The following is a 16950-nucleotide window of genomic DNA, read 5'->3' as shown; positions in this document are numbered from 1 at the left end:
TGACTCACTTATTGTTAAACAGATGTCATATGAAATAAGATATACTGTATTTTAGTGCCCGCCTCTGAAGACATGGTTATCCTTTAGAATTCTGCATTTGGTAAAAATCACATGCAAGGACCCAGTAACTTGAAGAATGATTTACAACCATTCCTTGTAAGAAGTCTGCTGATATAAGTTCTAGAAACTACACATAGACAATGAATAAAAACGAGTAATTACTGACATGACATTCGATAAATTTCTAATTACTGTAGGAAGTGTTATGTAAATAAAATTTTTAGAGCAATGTATTGATTATTAATTAGGTAAACTAGAATTTACTTAGTAGAATTCTATTTTTAATTAATTTTATCATTCACTAAAGTCTAAAAATATCTTTTAAGTTGATAGTTATTTCGGTTGTTTCACTGTTAATTAAGTACAATATTGATGGTTGCAATTTTTCCTTCCAGGCCGTTCTCCTATGCACGGCTCGCCGAGCCAGGGCCGGACCATGAAGGAATACGAGGATCAACTGGCGGCCCTGCGGAAAGAAAACTTTAACCTCAAACTGAGAGTTTATTTCCTGGAGGAGAGGTTGACTGCATCCAACGCACCGGCCAATCAAGATGACCTGTTCAAAAAGAACATTGAACTTAAGGTATGGTATTCATTGGAGCTTACTTGACTAACTAATGATGCCTCCATAATCACAATTAGGGGAAATTTATGGAGAAAAAGGATTACTAGTAAAATCAGTAAAAATATGAAGTGAATATTGGTTTACTATGAATTTGGAATTTTGACTATACATAGACGGAGTCTTATACATTATTTCTATTATGACATTTGAAATTATTTTGCATTCGCATGATGCATGGTTAAGTCGGTAAACTCCACAAATATTAAGATATCTACTCATCGTGACAGATTGTGTTTTTATATGCCCTGCAGATTGGCTAATAAATGTCGTAGCAGCTGTGTGAAGTTGTAAGTAAATGAATATGCAATGCAAAGTCACTTGTAGGCCTTGTAGCTAAGTTAATTGGTGGACCAGTGGTCCTTTTTTCGCTTCAATTTTATACATTTATGCTCCATCTTTATATAAGAAGGTGTTTTTAACATCTTCGGGTCTCTTGGTAATTATTAAAATGTAAGGTACGGTAACATGAACAACAAATATTAACAATAAGATTTTAATATGAAGAATATTACCTTCGTACATATTTTTATATAATTGAGGAATTGAAATAAGTCTTTATGTGAATAATCAGTGTCATAATTTAGACTGGGTCTATTTTTTGCATGGGAACGTTCACGATGGCTGAGCAGTAATGTGTCAGCCTATTATGTCGTCGGTCCCGGGTCTAGCAAAAATTCATAAAATATTGTTTTTCCAATATGGGTTTCAACCCAAATTATGGTCCTAATATCCATTTCTCATAAAATCTTCTTAGGATCGAACATGTTTTAAAAAAGTAATTCTATCAATTTAGTAACCTGATCAGTTTTAGTCTAGTTATCATTTATTAATGCGATGGCTTAAAATGCATCTGAACGATTTCATTGCAATTATATTTCAAAATTTTCTCCTAATGGCTTTGAAGTGTGAGCATAAAGCAAATTAGTGTAACTTTGGCCCGCCGCCAAAAACCAATCAGAGGTCATTTCTGAACATTTTTGAAGAGAACACGTTTCCTGCTTTGTTTACATGTAAACTTGATTTATTTTCATCCCGGGTTTTGGGAAATTGCTAGATTTCTTTTTTGTTTATTCGGTAAACAAAACACTCGACGCTTATATAAATAAAGACCATTTAATAAGTCTCACACATAAATCGGTGTGTTTATTATTTTGGCTCGGCAGCGTAATATTTTCAAATTTATAATTTCTTTCAACAATATTGCCCAAACTCAAAGATGCAACCAGAAATTTATGTGAATGGGCAATATTCAAACATGGCATTCTTATAACTTGATTTTGGAAAAAGAATGCCCTTTTTAGATTTTTACGTTAAAAATAGAAAATGTGTTAAAATATACCCTTCCAGATATGCAACCACTATTCTATTTGTAATATTATTACTTAAATATTTTCAATAATTGTGATAAGATGAATATCAGTAGGATCTTATGAGCTGCTTGATCCATTTTGGATTAATCAAGGGGAGTCTATCAAACTCTTTGTGCCACAACACTTGATAGCAATTTTAAGACATATTGTATGGTTGAATGGTTGAATGGTTGAATGGTTGAATTGGTACAATAGATTTCTAATATTCTGTACCGCCGCATTGAATACACTGTTCGTAAATAAAATGCGATTTGCGACTGACTGTTTCTTTCGGGCTCGTTAGCATTAATGTAAGTCATTTTTATGTTAGTGTGGACCTAGCTTATAAATATCAGAGTTGATATGTGAATTTTGCTACAAACATTATCTGATAATGTTATCATTAACATTAGCAACGATTTGTTTCAGTTTTACTCTCATAATATAGAGGCACCGTTTCTTTAGAAGAAGGTGTTATTTTGATCAGAATCATTGAAGTGCTGAGGATTAAATGACTACAAAGGATTCATACATGTAACCAATTTGTATGAAAAGTTACAGACATTTTATTTCGAACATTGGATTACATTCTGTGATTGCTAATTTGAATGTTTTGACCTTATCCTTCACAACACTAGAAATAAACATAAAAAATATTGATATTCTGTTCGTAGAATGAAAACAATGCCTCATTTACAAAATGTTGAATACACGTTACATAATAATGTAAAATTCACAATCACATATTTAACTTTGATGTCGATTTACATAAGTTGTTCACTGGTACATCCCGTCAATTCATATGGTATTTTTGATATTGCAGGTCAGCTTGGAAAGCCTTCGGCGAGAGTGTAATGAGAAGAAGGATCTACTGTGCGCTGCAGCCAGAGCTTTGGAAACAGTGGAAGCAACGGCTGCCAGGAAGGAATCTGAACTGAATGCTCACAATAACCGCCTTCAGGTAATTGCACTTTTATAACGTACTGTCTGTATTGAATCAAAATATTACATAGATTTGTTTGGATATTTTCGTGTTTCGTAGAGCAGTTGGTGATCGCAGTCCAATGATTCAGGGCTATTTGTATGAGCTCTATCACATTATAAGTGAGATTCAATAGTATGGGCAGGAAAAAAGAAAGATTAGGAGAGGTGCTGAGCGAGGCACAGAGATTCAACTAATCACTTAGCGATATCGTTCATAGACACACAGAAGAAATCAGATTTGCCCACCTAAATTATTAGCTATTCCCATTACCAAAAGAGGTAATAATAAATATAAACTTAACATATCCTTAATACCTCCACTTAACGATTATTATTAAATAGGTCATTACAGACAGCTGTTCATATATTTTTAAAATCTTGATTGGCTTTTTCTATTCTCAGAAATATCTTTCAAATCCTATCTGTTGAGCAATCAAATTACAGACTAAAAAGTTCTACATGTTTGGGTTCTTGTTTCTATTTTTTAACCTATCGATCGATTCAAACATGAGAGTGCCTCGTGTTTCAAATTCATTATATTCCCGTCCATAGAATTCTTCCTGTGTTGAATAGGTAGGTACTTTTTATGATTTTTTGTGGCGCTCCGAGATATTAACTTTATACTGACTTAACCACAAAAAAATGCAGGATGCAATCGGTTAATTAATGCACAATGAATTGTTATTGTAACAGGTTCCACACGTTAAAATCATAGAATAATTCGACAGGTGGGAGAGTTAATTTATCATTAATCATTTGGGCTGTATTAATATTACCATTTTCACGGTTAATTTTGTTTTCAGGAGCAATTAGAGATGTTGCGTGAAGCTGCAAATGGAATGAAATGTCAGCAAAAAGCGATTGTGGCCATGGAATGTCACGCGGGTGGAATCTCCACGGAAGCTGATGACAGTGTCGCACTCTATGCGACCGCTTTCAATCTTCGTCCCACACCTAAAGAAATCAAAGCTCTGCACGATAAGGTAAGGACAGCAATATTTTTTAAGAAACTGTCGTTATTAAATGAGTATAATTGGTAAATAGAAAAAACGGTTGAAGTGGAAAGACTTCTTACAAAGTGAATATGTAAAGTTTATCTTAGAAAAATACCAGTGACGAAGACACATTGGCATCTGACATTAATTTATCTGTCAGCATATCTAAACTACACACAGTGACATCTATCTAATCTTTATGGAATCGGGAATATTACAAGCATAACTAATGATAAAAATGTATCAAGACGATACATCAGTGAAACGGCAAATAATTTTCAACTATAGGCACGACGAAATTTTGGATTCGCTGGCAGTCTGAGAGCGAACGTCGAGTTCTAAATACATAAATTTGTTTCGTGATGGCGACGGGGTTATTAATTCTTAAATCGTGTAAAGATGACTAAAAACGTTATACATATACTTTAAAAAGAAAACATGTCCATGAATATATTATTATTGTTACTAATAAAACAATAAACAGAACATTAAATGGACGCATGCTGGATTTATATGACAAATTATATTTCGTTCGGCATGCGTCGTTTGCACCCGCGACCCGCAATCCGCGCATCGCCTAGCCACGATCTTTTTAGACCATGCCTCAACTGAGGTATAGCCTTAAAATCAGCGATGACTTTTAAATATGGAAAAATAAGGCGCCTAGCGAATGACTTGCCACATACCTACCAGAAAAATTAAACTGTATTTGCAAAGAGAGAATTGTATGATAATAACAGTTCTCCCACGTCAGTCTTCTTCTGGTGTAAACGTTTGGTATGAAACTCGGCCGCAGTTATTTAAAATGAAAATTAAAGTTAGAAAATCTAGGTTTGTTCAGTTAAAATCATTATTTAAATGTATTTTAATTAATATGAATAAAAATTTACGAACAGACACACTTCGCCATCGGGTTTGGTTAGCAACACGTATCACGATACTTAATTATTATTGTTTTTGTGTAATGTTTAGGCACACAGTGACACCGCCCCATGTGAATGTCATCAGCTGAGAACATTATTGGCGAGTGAACGCGATGCCTCCACACAGCTCCGGCAATCTCTCACGGCACGAGACCAAGTGATTTCTCAACAAATCAGACAAATACAGTGAGTACCTACTACAGCACTTATGGCTACTCTTTATGCTATCTTGAATCATAGAATTAATTAACTAGAGGAATATAATTACATATATGAAATCTAAATGATGATACAATTATTATAATACATGATTCAAACAATCCTTAATATATTATTATAATATAATAGATAAAAAACTTTTTCTTGTAGAGCCATTATTCTGTTTTATTGTCGGAACAACTTAACTTTTAAAATCAAATTTACTCAACACTGGTTTTTTTAGCTTAGGCCAATTGTTTATTAAGCCCCTCGTATTCAATTGTACATATATTAATTTTTCTATGCATGATAATAATGGTTGTACAAATGAACATCCCTTGTCATGATCCTCTGGTTGATTGTATTTATAGCCTTCTGGTTGTAGACGTCGTCAGTGAAGTTGACGAGAATGGAGTGAGTGTTTGAGTTTCATGCCGCTACAATTAAGCATTTCAACAAATATTTGATTTGATCAGCTGTTTACAGAACATCAATTTTTCCAAAATATCAAAGTCTAATTTTTTCAACAGGGGACTGATTCACCGAAGTAAGAGCCCTGTGAAGAGAAAATCAGAACCTGGCAATCCAGCTAGCGGGTGAATATTAAATCTCTTTATTGTATTTTTAAAGTAGAATATATTCTAGACTGCACCGGAGGAACTTTTATTTATAATAAACCAAAATGGAGGTTAACAGGCATATCTGTACTTCAATAATATATTTCATTAGCTATGATCGACTGGACTATGGTTCTCCTACAAAGATGCTGAAGGAAATTATTCTTCTATGGAGGTGGATCCTTATGAAAGGAAAGATGGCTTAGATTAGTTATAAGTTATTTCATTGTGGATTCATTTATAGCAAGATTCACACGTGTACTTTGAAACTTATCTTCTAGCGCCTGTAGTCATTTTAGTAAATGAACCGTTAAATCACACACAATCGCATAAGTATTTATAGCAGTCCATAAAAAGTAACCAAAGCCTGGAATCCAATTTTTGAAACAAGCAGTATTAGTTCTAACCTATACAAGCGACTTTGATTTTTGTATGAGAAATTTTATTTCTTCTTCTATTTATACAACTCCATCTAAAAGTCGCAGAGGACAACTTGAAAAAATTACTAGTTGTCCTCGTAGGCCCGATGTTTTTATCACTTTTCTACAAGTCAGTATGGTGAGTCAAAACTTTGATCAGCCATTACTCATAATTCCTAGTTGTAGCACTATGGAACTGAGCCATCGATACATCGGGAGTTCTGTTTACATTCTCGTATTTACCATTGTAATATTAATATTATAAGGTAAATAATTTACGTAAGCAGTTTCTTTAAGGATAAATCTACGTATTTTAAGAATAAATCGTTTTAATAATGTTACTCAATAGACTAAACACTAAAATGTAATGCAAACTCGTACACGGCCATAAATGTATGCCCAATATTTATGTAGTATTTTCGGACACAGTTCGAAGCACCATTCTTACTTTTCAAGCAAATTTTCATGACACTGCTTGTTTTAAAAATTGAGCTTCAGTAGGCTGCCATTTGCATATTATTTACAAACAAAGAATGTTAACATTTCTGTAGTTACCGATTCAATCGCAAATGGTAATGCAGAGTTTGATAGGCTTCGTCTTTATAAATCCATACTCTTTGTTCTCGTGCATGTAATGTTATTAGTGGTAAATGTTTGAAGATTATGCGGCAGCGTGTCTGGAGAAATTGCAGAATCTAGCATGTTTGAGGAAGTATGGGAGTGGCTCCCTAAGCGACGTGGAAAAATAGTTTACGAGTGTACGTCATAGAATAAATCAGTTATTGAAAAAAAATTGAATGATATAATATTGTGTTGTTTTTTTTTGTTTCAGGGAATTGGTCCGCCGAGTGAAAACTCCTGACTCAATAGATTTGGAAAATGATGTATGTGATTTCTTCTATTTTTGTGATCGACACTAAAATCAAATTTTAATATTGATATCAAAATTAAATCTCGGACCCAAAGCTTTTTATAATTATTACGATGTGATAGATTTTGCTTACAAATGTAAAAATATTTATTATCATATTCAACTTTTGGGTACAATTTAGTGTAGGCAAAAGATTTTGTAACCAGAAGGTTAAGTTACAAAAGCTTGACATTTTAGTGGCAAGGTTGATGCATTCAGTTTACCGATTATACTTTAACATTGTTTATTTGTTATTTAGTAGATATATGTGTATATTTTGTGACATTTCTCGTTAATTAATTTTATTAAATTCTCAACTCATGACCTAGTTACATTGTTTAGAAATAATAACAATTTAATGCGCTTACTGAATCTTTTTATAATCAGTATCAAAAGTATCTGCTATGCGTTTTTACTAACATTTCAAATATTCAAAAATGGTTTTGTATACTTGATCCTTTACTTAATAAGTAATAGGTTTTTACCTACTTTTATTGTATTAATTTGTTATATGAATGAACTGTATTCGTCGTCAGTATGCATTTATCGTAGTGCCTGACGATGCCGGAATGCGAATCCCGGGTTGCAAAAAAATATTTGAAATGGAATAGGACAAAACTTTAATCGATTAGAATTTAAATTCAAATTCCATCAAGTACCCTCAATCGATAGTATTAATATTTTTTTTAGGTTGCCAAGTTTTTTGTTGTTTTTGTTTGATAAAACGTAATTTTTTTGTAGTACTTATTCCACTTTTAATCAATAGATTAGGACCGGTTTCGTCCGCCTCAGAGGGACATTTTCAACTGTCAACGTTTCAATGTTGAAAATGTCCCTCTGAGGCGGACGAAACCGGTCCTAATCTATCGATTAAAAGTGGAATAAGTAGTATAAAAAAATTGCGTTTTATTAAATAAAAACAACAATACAATGCAGTTCCACCATGAATTGACAGTTAACAAAATAATAGCCAAGTTTTTTCGCAAAGAGTACAACCTTTAAAAAAGTTTTTGAATGTATACATACTACAATACCTGTAATGATGCGTTTTGTTTGTAGGATGATGATCAAACGAAAGTGGAACGCCTGCAACAGGAGAACAAAAACGCTATACAAATGATTCAAAGTAAGTGTTACTTGCTTATATTTAATTCTAATCTAAATTTAAATTACATGAATGAGAAAATTCTTTTTAACAGTTTATATTTAATTTTAGGTTGTTTGGTGCGGATCAAGCATATGAGCAAGGAAAGTAACAAAATGAAAGCCAGCCTACAACGGAGAGAAGAGCGTATCGCTCAGCTACATGTACGTTCACTTAATGTTATGTAATTTTTATTGTTTTTCACTGTTACCGCTCCAGACATATAGTGGAGTATATGAACCCCCACAATGTAGTATGGGACATCTTTCATTTACGAGGACTCAAGCCGCTATTTCACGGGTTATATAACATAACCTCTCTAGAAAATTGTAAAAAATAACAATGTGTATCATTGATATAACATCCTTAAAACATTCTATATCAAGCGAGAGGGCTAAGTGGAAAGGTCCAATTTACAACGATGGCTTTGGTGTTTCTCTGACGGGAATTTGAGGCCCTAAAAATGAAATTCTAAACAACTAATTCTGCACTCTCACATGTCTGTTGAATGTTGAAAAGGCTGGAAAGAAATGTTCCCGTATATCTATTTAAAATGAAACAATAACTATAATCAAAATGGCGTCAAATGAATTTGTCAGTTCGTTGACATCATTCCGTCTGGCCACTTAAAAACTTTTTTGGACAAAGATCTCATAATATTTAGTTCAGAAACTTAAACCATAACACTCTGTGACGCACGACAGTCGAGTCGAAACAAGTTTGACGTTTCGATACGAGTTGTTACCACTCAGTTTGCTCTATTCAACCAGATCGAGTGATGAATCACTGTAGAATTGACTAAAAGTGGAAAGGACGTCAAGTTTGTTCTATTCGACTTGCAAATGGAATATGGATTGCACTTATAAACTGACTTTCAACTTTCATTCAACATACAGTTGAATGACAAAAATCGCTATATGAAATCGCTGCATAAGACCGCAAGTAACTAATTTTCACCAAAATGCCCAATTCGCCCTTTTGACTAGTGAGATCAAATAAAATTCCATTATTATTTTTATAGCAAACGTATATAATTCGAATTTTTAGGTTTGGCAACAACAAAAACATGAATATAAAGAAACAGCAATAAAAGTCATTTGAGAACATGACCTTATTTACAGAATGTTAGTGGAACACATGTTTATGCATACCTGTATTAGTTCAATTTTTAACACCTCAATTTTTATTTATTATCCAGAATTATTGTAAATATTTTTTAAGGATTATTGAAATTGAGAATATGTAATTTTTTTTACAGAATCAATCTAAACGTGCTGGGCTTCAATTCCCTCTGGAGTCAAGTAAATCTGCGGTAAATATTGATTCTTCTCCATATTGGTCTTTCAGTGTTTATTTACATCACAAATCTCATTGCGTTCTCACTTTTACATTGTCTTGATTTTTAGGGAAATGTTATAGCGAATACAGTTTAACCTCACTTAAAGAAGTAGACAGCGTGATATTATCTCAAAATTAAATACAACATCAAGTCTATTTAGTAATAAAAAAATTATAAAAACTTAATTATTATTACAAGATAAAATGTCAATACAGTAGACCCTCGATATAACGGACTTCGGATATAACAGACAAAATATCTGGTCAAATGTGAACATTGTTAAAAACGTCCTGGTAATGTTATGCATGTTTAAGTCCAAGTGTCACCACTTGTAAATAATGTACCATGCATGATAATCATATCATACCTCTCGCACTCGAATTCGAGTCATAATGCCATCCTGCTCGTAGTTTGCAACACTGGCCACTAAATTGATGAAGGAGACCCTGGGGGTATCACATCATGACTGAAAGTGAAATAGCAGATGAAGTTATGATCTTGGAAAAAGAGGATGGAAGTGAAAATAGCGAAGGAGAAGAAACAACACAAGTTATCAGTGACCGCATCTCGACGATCTAATAACATTTATTAATTATTTGTCAGATAACGAGGTTTTATATGCATTTTTGTAATTTTAGAGTTGATTATAAAATAACAGTACGAGGGCTTAGTGTCAAACAACACTATCTACAAAAGTGCAACTTTTACCTTTAGCCAAAAATCGTTATTTTAGATTCTTGTTACTTAACAAGGGAAATGTTTATTTAAAACCTAATGTTAATATTTTGTAATTTATTGTGTATTGTACATTTATCTTGCTTATGATGATGTTAAAATTTATAGGGATAGTTTAAAAAAAATATGAAAACAAGGGTAACTTATGTAGTTAGCATTAAACTTTACTGACGATTTAATAAGAAATTAGAAAAAATTGACATAACGTTTTTTGACTATCATGTAGCCGTAAATGTAAAATAACGTTATCTCAAAAAAAAAAAAAAAAACACTTTTTTGTAGATAACGTTGTCTGACTTTAAGCACTCGAGTAGTCTTCTGGATTTTGGAAACAAAACTGGAGTCTTTTTTCAAAGTATGGTTACCGAAACAAGCGCGTCGACATCGAACGTTAATATCACTCCGCAACGGGTGTGTCTGGATATATCCGAAAACGAATAAACAGGATTTTGTTTGTGTTTTTATATAACAGTCTTTCGGCTTTAACAGCCATCCCCTCACCCGCATTAGTCCGTTGTATCGAGGTTCTATATGTAATATATGTAATTAATTATAATTACTATATGTAATTATACTTTGTAGCAAATATGCCAATATAATATATTCACTCTCATATGGCTGAATTATCAGTCCAACTTGTGAAACCTCATGCTAAATACGCCTCACACGTGTATTTAATACGCTTTTATTATCTTTCACAATGCCTTTTATAAAAAAAGCGAAAATTAAAAATAAGTTTCTTTTTAAACCATGTTATAAAACAATTTGGTAATTGAGGGTTTTCTGTAATGATCTCGGTCATCTTTATTCTATCATTGATTGAAGTGTTGCAATTATTTAGTTTTGTAATAGTTCACCTGTAAAGTGAGTGCTGGCTTGACGGAGCTTAATATTTTTGCAGCTAATGATGACGCTAACAAATGCGACTTGGAATGTTTACCGGTAGTAACTTCCTTCATCTCTTCCCACTCCAAATCACCTCACGGCCCTCTCTCTCCAAATTCCGATGATGAAACAAACAAACCTTCTAGGCTAAATCAAGACAATGTGAATATATGTGCATAATGTAATTTTGTGATCAATAAACATGTAACTTTATTAAAAAAAAATTAAAACCATTTTCATTTTACGAAACACAAAAAGAATGAGACTGAGACATAGATACATTGGTAATTTTCGTTAAGTGCTTTGATTAAAAAAGGACAGTGACGGTTTAGGTATTTGGAAGCATTGATAGGTTTGGCGGTCTCCTTGCAAAAATATTGTTTATGCAATAAACTATCATTGGCGTTGAATTGGTTTTTATATTTATCATAAATATTGTTTTTTTTATTTTATTCTGCTTCATGCCAAACTGCCACTGAAAAAGATATAATATAATATTGTGAATCACTCATCTTGGTGTCAAGTTTTCTGTTCTAAACAATAATATTATAAATAGACTTCACAAGTTTAATAGCGAACAATAATACTGCTACCACAAATTTGGATGTATAAAGGTGAATCGTTATCTTAAGACGGTACTTCAGTGAAACGGCAAATAATATTCAACTATAGGTGCGACAAAATTTCGGACTGGCTGGCAATTGGAGAGCGAAAGTCGAGCTGTGAACACGTCAATTTGTTTTGTGATGGCGTCGGGGAATTAATTCTTAAATCTTGTAAAGATGACTAAAAAACGTTACCCATTTACTTGAAAAAGAAAACATGTCAATGAATATATTATTATTATTAGTAATAGAACAATAAACATAACATTAAATGGACGCATGTTGACGTTTTATGACAAATTATGTTTTGTTCTGCACGTGTCACTTGCACAATCTTCGCATCGTGTAGTCACGATTGTTTTAGACCGTGCCTCAGCTGAAGTATAGCCTTAAGCAGGGTCACCGTGAGAGGTAGAGTCGCCTGTGTGCGAAAAAAATACTGTCTTTAGAAATAGTCCTAAATAATCTTCATCAGCATCCAGCCGATAGATAAGTTACAATCGTAAATGACCAATCATTAACGTTGAGTACTTGAATAATTTCCAATATTAATTATATTCAGAATATGTATGTAGGTAAGGAATGTTACAAAATCGTATGTTTATAATAAATGAAATTGTGAGTATGTACCAGAAAAGTTATTATCTATCTATAAAAAAATATCTAAAAGTAGGTGGGTAGGTACTCATTATTACCTACCGTAATAATTATTATAAATATAAATTAATGTTGAATTATGTATTTCGATTCACTTTGAAGAATATAAACTTTGTATCCAAAAAAAAAACATGTGCATACAAAAAGACACGATTGGGAAATTGCGTATCGAAAGGTTACAAAAGAAATTGGTTTGTGAGACCTGCGAGTGTTTGAATAACTAATTGATGTACGATATTATACTTTTTAGACGGATTATACAAGCGGAGACAGTGAAGCAAATGACTTCCAGCACTATACCGATATAATCATTCAAAAGGATAACAAAATTACGGAGCTGGAGCAGGAAATTAGAAGTTTGATTATGTCCAAAGCCAGTGAAGCGGCGGACAATTCTTCGCAGAGTGAAGACAAGGATTGGAGTTGGATGGACAACCATCTTGAAAATAAACTGATCAGTCTACGGGAGTCAATTTGCAAAGTACCAAAACAGAAATCAAATGAAAATGCCATCGTTGAAATGTCACCGATTGATGAAGTGAAATCAAAAGATGTAGAACACAAGTGAGTCTTTATAATTTACTCTCTTCATAATAATATACAAAAAATTTAATTAACCAACTAACAAAATCTATACAGTATTCTCAAATGAAATCACCGTTATTTTAATTTACATTGGAACGTTAAAAACAAAATAGCAATACCTACACATTGCTTCTATTATAATATTATATAATAAAAAAAAATTTCAATGAATTGATAAATTAAAATAATTATATCCCCAATGGGGGGGGGGGGGGGTTTAGGGAAGTCTGTATTTGGAAGGCAGTATAAAAAAAACAAACATTTAAAATCCAACCGACCATAATATCGTCACTGTTCTGGCAGAAGACACTAATTCGAAAAAATTAAATATTGAGTTAGTACCAAAATGTTCCTTATTTCAAACTTTACCGTCTGGAAACCTTCTTAATAAATAAACAGTCTTTATTTTAAAGTCATCCTTTTTACGATTACTTAATAAACTCACATGATAGACCATTATTTCAAACACTACCAACTTTAAAGTCAAATTACTCAAAACTAGTATTCTCCAGTTAGTGTGTTCTGCCAGAACAGAGACGAATTATAACATCACAGTTTCAGGGTGATCCAATTATGAAAAATACTGAGTCCCCTGTTTGACTGTCCACATTGGAAATGTATTACTTATGTATGTTACTCATAGAGTCATAAAATAACTGCAAGCTTATTGGTCTAATTTTTTCGAAGGGTGCATTGCGACAATTAATATTAGATACTTAGCTTAAATTGAAATTTTCTTATTAGGTTTATTTAAACATAACACATATTTCTTTAATGACTTGCAGGAACGTTCAAGAAATGTTGGCCAGCAGATTAACAGAGATGGCGTGCTTTTTGGATACTTTACTATCTCATAGGTATGAACGGTTTTAGCTGACGCTCAAATATCAATGAGGTAAAGATATTGTACGTGTATATTCGAGGGTGATATAATATGACTCTCTTCTGACTTTGCAGATGCGTGCTGGGGGAAGAGAAACGAAAGAAAGTGAAGAGCCTGATGGAGCAGTCTCTGGAGTTGCCGGTCGGCCTGAAACTGGACCCAGAGGCCTCCAGGGTCCTGGAGGATACCTTTGCGGACGTCACCTTCGGAAACATGTCCCAGTCGTTCAGGATCGAGGACCTCACCCGCTTGCTAGGACACCACACCACGCTCGACGATTCTTGTGGAGTGCGAATCGCCAAATATGCCCGGCCGGACGAAGAGGAGAGAGCGGCAGACGAGGCTACGATCCAAAGCGTCGTGCTGCGGCAGAGAGCGGCCATCGAGAGACTCAGCTCACAGCTGCACGACGTACGCTCCCGCTGCATCTGTGCCACTACGGCCGCCGAAGACTCTGATGACAAATTCCTCTCGGCCGACTTAAAGTATTCAATCGACACAGGAAAACTCCCGTCGCGCAAGACAAAGGTGTCCGGCCGCCGTGCGGGCAAGTCGCAACTGAACAGTACCTGGCATGGAACCGCAGGGATGGGAGCGGACCGTTCCGAATCGGAATGCTGGTCGGAGCCCGATCGTGGCGTATCTCTCGCCCGGATGGGCCGTCTGGCAGGCGACCCCAAAAGCGACCGCTCCCTCTCCAGCGAGGACGACAGCCCGCGCCTTCACGATCATCACGGTGAGACTGACGCTTTCGTGGAGCGTCTAACTCGTGAGAGAGACAGCGCTGAGAAGCTCTTGGAGGAGGCCAACGCTCGAATTGAAGATTTGCAGCAGCGGCTCGAGGTCGGTGACGTCGAAGCCAAGAAAAACTTTGAGAGCATAGACGCTCTTACCCGTCGCTTGAACGAAGCGGAGGAACGGCTCACCCGCTGTGACAGGGAACATGAAGAAGTTCTAATACGACTCGGTCAAGACAAGACTGACGTCGAAAATCGACTCGCAAGAGCCATTCAAGCTCTGGGAGAGGAACGAGAGAAGACGAAAGTGCAGGCTGAAGCACACCTCCGACGAACACGAGAGATGACAGATGCCTTCGATCAGAGCAGCCGGGAGCTAAAGGCCAAAATGGAAGCGGAGTGGGTGAGCAAGAGCCGGTATGACGCTTTACGGAAGGAGGCAGACGGTGCGGCGCTTCAAGCCTCGCAGGCTTCACTGGACCGGCACGTAGCGGCTGAACAGCGGATGCGCAGCGATGCTGAAGCTGAACGGCTTGCTCGCTGCTTAGCCGATGCTCGCCTCCGCCACAGTGAGCTGGAGTCCCACTGCGCACAATTACAGAACAAGGTGGTCCACCTTGAATGCTGGCGCTCTGACGTTTCCCGCTGCTCCGACTCTCCAGTAGGCGCCTCCCCCTCTCCACCCCGGGCCCCCTCCCCTGATCAGGGAATCGACAGCGATCGGCTCTCCAGTTTGGAAATGGTCGAATCTGGAGCGTCCAACGATGACCTCGTTTCCAGTTAGTTCCTATTTTAACTCACTTGATACATTATTAAATTTTATGTTATTAGAATTGGAGATTAACCTTCTACTCTGTAGTGTGGAAATTAAAATGCAAATTAATTTAGATGCAATATAACTAAAAGATAGTAATCAGCCCAAAGCAGGTAAACCACAAAGAAAATAACAATTACAAATTGTTTCTGTGAGATTTTTTTTGTCTTTCAAGATTAACTTGACACACAATAGCCCAACAGTTATCAGGCGCCAATATACCATTTTACATAACATTACACCACAATGTTGTGATCGCAAGATGAAATTGTGGGTCTTCACAGAGTGGAGGTTTTATTAACAGATTTTTTTTTCTTACTACTTGCTCAACCTATTAGGCCCATACTCTGGGCCAAACACACATTGAAAAATGTGTCAATTTTGCCAGGTCCGAGATTCGACCGCCAACATTATAGGCCGACAAGCTACGTTCGGCCATCGAGGGATTTCCCATTTTACACATTTTTATTATTTTCAACTCTTCAAAATAACTTTTCGCCAATGATAACTTACTGGAAAAATTGTTTTCTTTGGCGATAAACATGAATGTGGTATTAATTTGAAGCTGAATTTGTGTATTTTAACCGTTGCAACTGCTGTTTTGAATTATTGCATTGTCAAGGAAACCACATTATTTCTTTGCCCAGACAAATAGATAGATATACATACATATTACTCTCTAGTGATTGTTTTTCCTTCTGTAGGATCATTGAAATAATTCCTTGCTGAATCAATATGAGGATAATAGTGGAAGGGCAACAAAAGTATATGGAAAATTTCATAATTCATGTGTCTTTTTTCTATCAATTACTCACTCGGATGATTTCTTCCAGGTGATATGGCGACTCAAAACGTGATACTAAACGAGCGTCTTTCGAGGCTTCAGCGGCGCTACGAGGCTGCCGTGATGCAAATCAAGGAGGCGGACTCCCGCAAGAAGATGGTGCACAAGGCCATCTGTCAGGAGATACACAAGACACGGTCCGTCCTGCGGCAGGCCAGAGACAACTTCCGCTCCGATCCATAGCCGAGGATCCTTGCCCGTCCGCCGTGCCCATCTACTATTCCATTTATAATATTATTATTGTTAATACATTTGTTTTTATGTCGTTTAAGACTTGTGGACTTTGCCATCTTTGTAATTAATATAAATAAAATATACTTTTATAAATAAGTGTTTTAATATTGCATTTTCCTTTAACGTCAATAGCTATACATCAGTAGCGAAGGGTGACTTTTGGAAACAGGTAGGCTGTGGAGAAAGCACACTTGTTAGATGTATTTACGGGAAATAAGAAGATAATCCGACATAACTACTGATGAATAGGTATAAAATTAAGCAATTAATTTGAATTATGTATTTTCTTAAATATAAACGCAAGATACGCTCAAAATATATTGAAAATATGTTCCATAACAATTTATAATTTAACCCGTAAACTAGACATTTTAAAATACTTCTATATTTAAAACACAGACTTAGATA

The 16950-nt window shown here is 35.2% G+C and overlaps 1 protein-coding gene across 3 annotated transcripts in view; it reads left to right on the top strand.

Moving 5' to 3' along the window:
- The window catches only part of cnn (phosphodiesterase 4D interacting protein centrosomin), a 78456-nt gene extending 61824 nt beyond the window's left edge, over window positions 1-16632 (top strand). For 2 of the 3 annotated variants that reach the window (XM_085955942.1, XM_085955941.1), the window contains exons 3-15: window positions 456-643; window positions 2858-2995; window positions 3822-4001; window positions 4986-5122; window positions 5665-5730; window positions 7003-7054; window positions 8140-8206; window positions 8297-8388; window positions 9483-9536; window positions 12696-13009; window positions 13816-13887; window positions 13988-15429; window positions 16298-16632. In XM_085955942.1, the coding sequence (XP_085812068.1) occupies window positions 456-643; window positions 2858-2995; window positions 3822-4001; window positions 4986-5122; window positions 5665-5730; window positions 7003-7054; window positions 8140-8206; window positions 8297-8388; window positions 9483-9536; window positions 12696-13009; window positions 13816-13887; window positions 13988-15429; window positions 16298-16491 (2996 nt within the window). In that variant the 3' untranslated portion in view covers window positions 16492-16632. The remainder of the gene's footprint in view (window positions 1-455; window positions 644-2857; window positions 2996-3821; window positions 4002-4985; window positions 5123-5664; window positions 5731-7002; window positions 7055-8139; window positions 8207-8296; window positions 8389-9482; window positions 9537-12695; window positions 13010-13815; window positions 13888-13987; window positions 15430-16297) is intronic. The other variant, XM_085955943.1, reaches the window with a different exon arrangement.
- Window positions 16633-16950: the final 318 nt, after the last annotated feature.

The sequence above is a fragment of the Rhyacophila brunnea genome, unplaced genomic scaffold (assembly GCF_057557595.1).
Source record: "Rhyacophila brunnea isolate RB1 unplaced genomic scaffold, BYU_Rbru_1.0 scaffold_5, whole genome shotgun sequence".
Lineage (NCBI taxonomy): Eukaryota > Metazoa > Arthropoda > Insecta > Trichoptera > Rhyacophilidae > Rhyacophila > Rhyacophila brunnea.
Note: the sequence above shows the minus strand (reverse complement) of the source record. Positions and strands in the feature narration are given on the sequence as shown.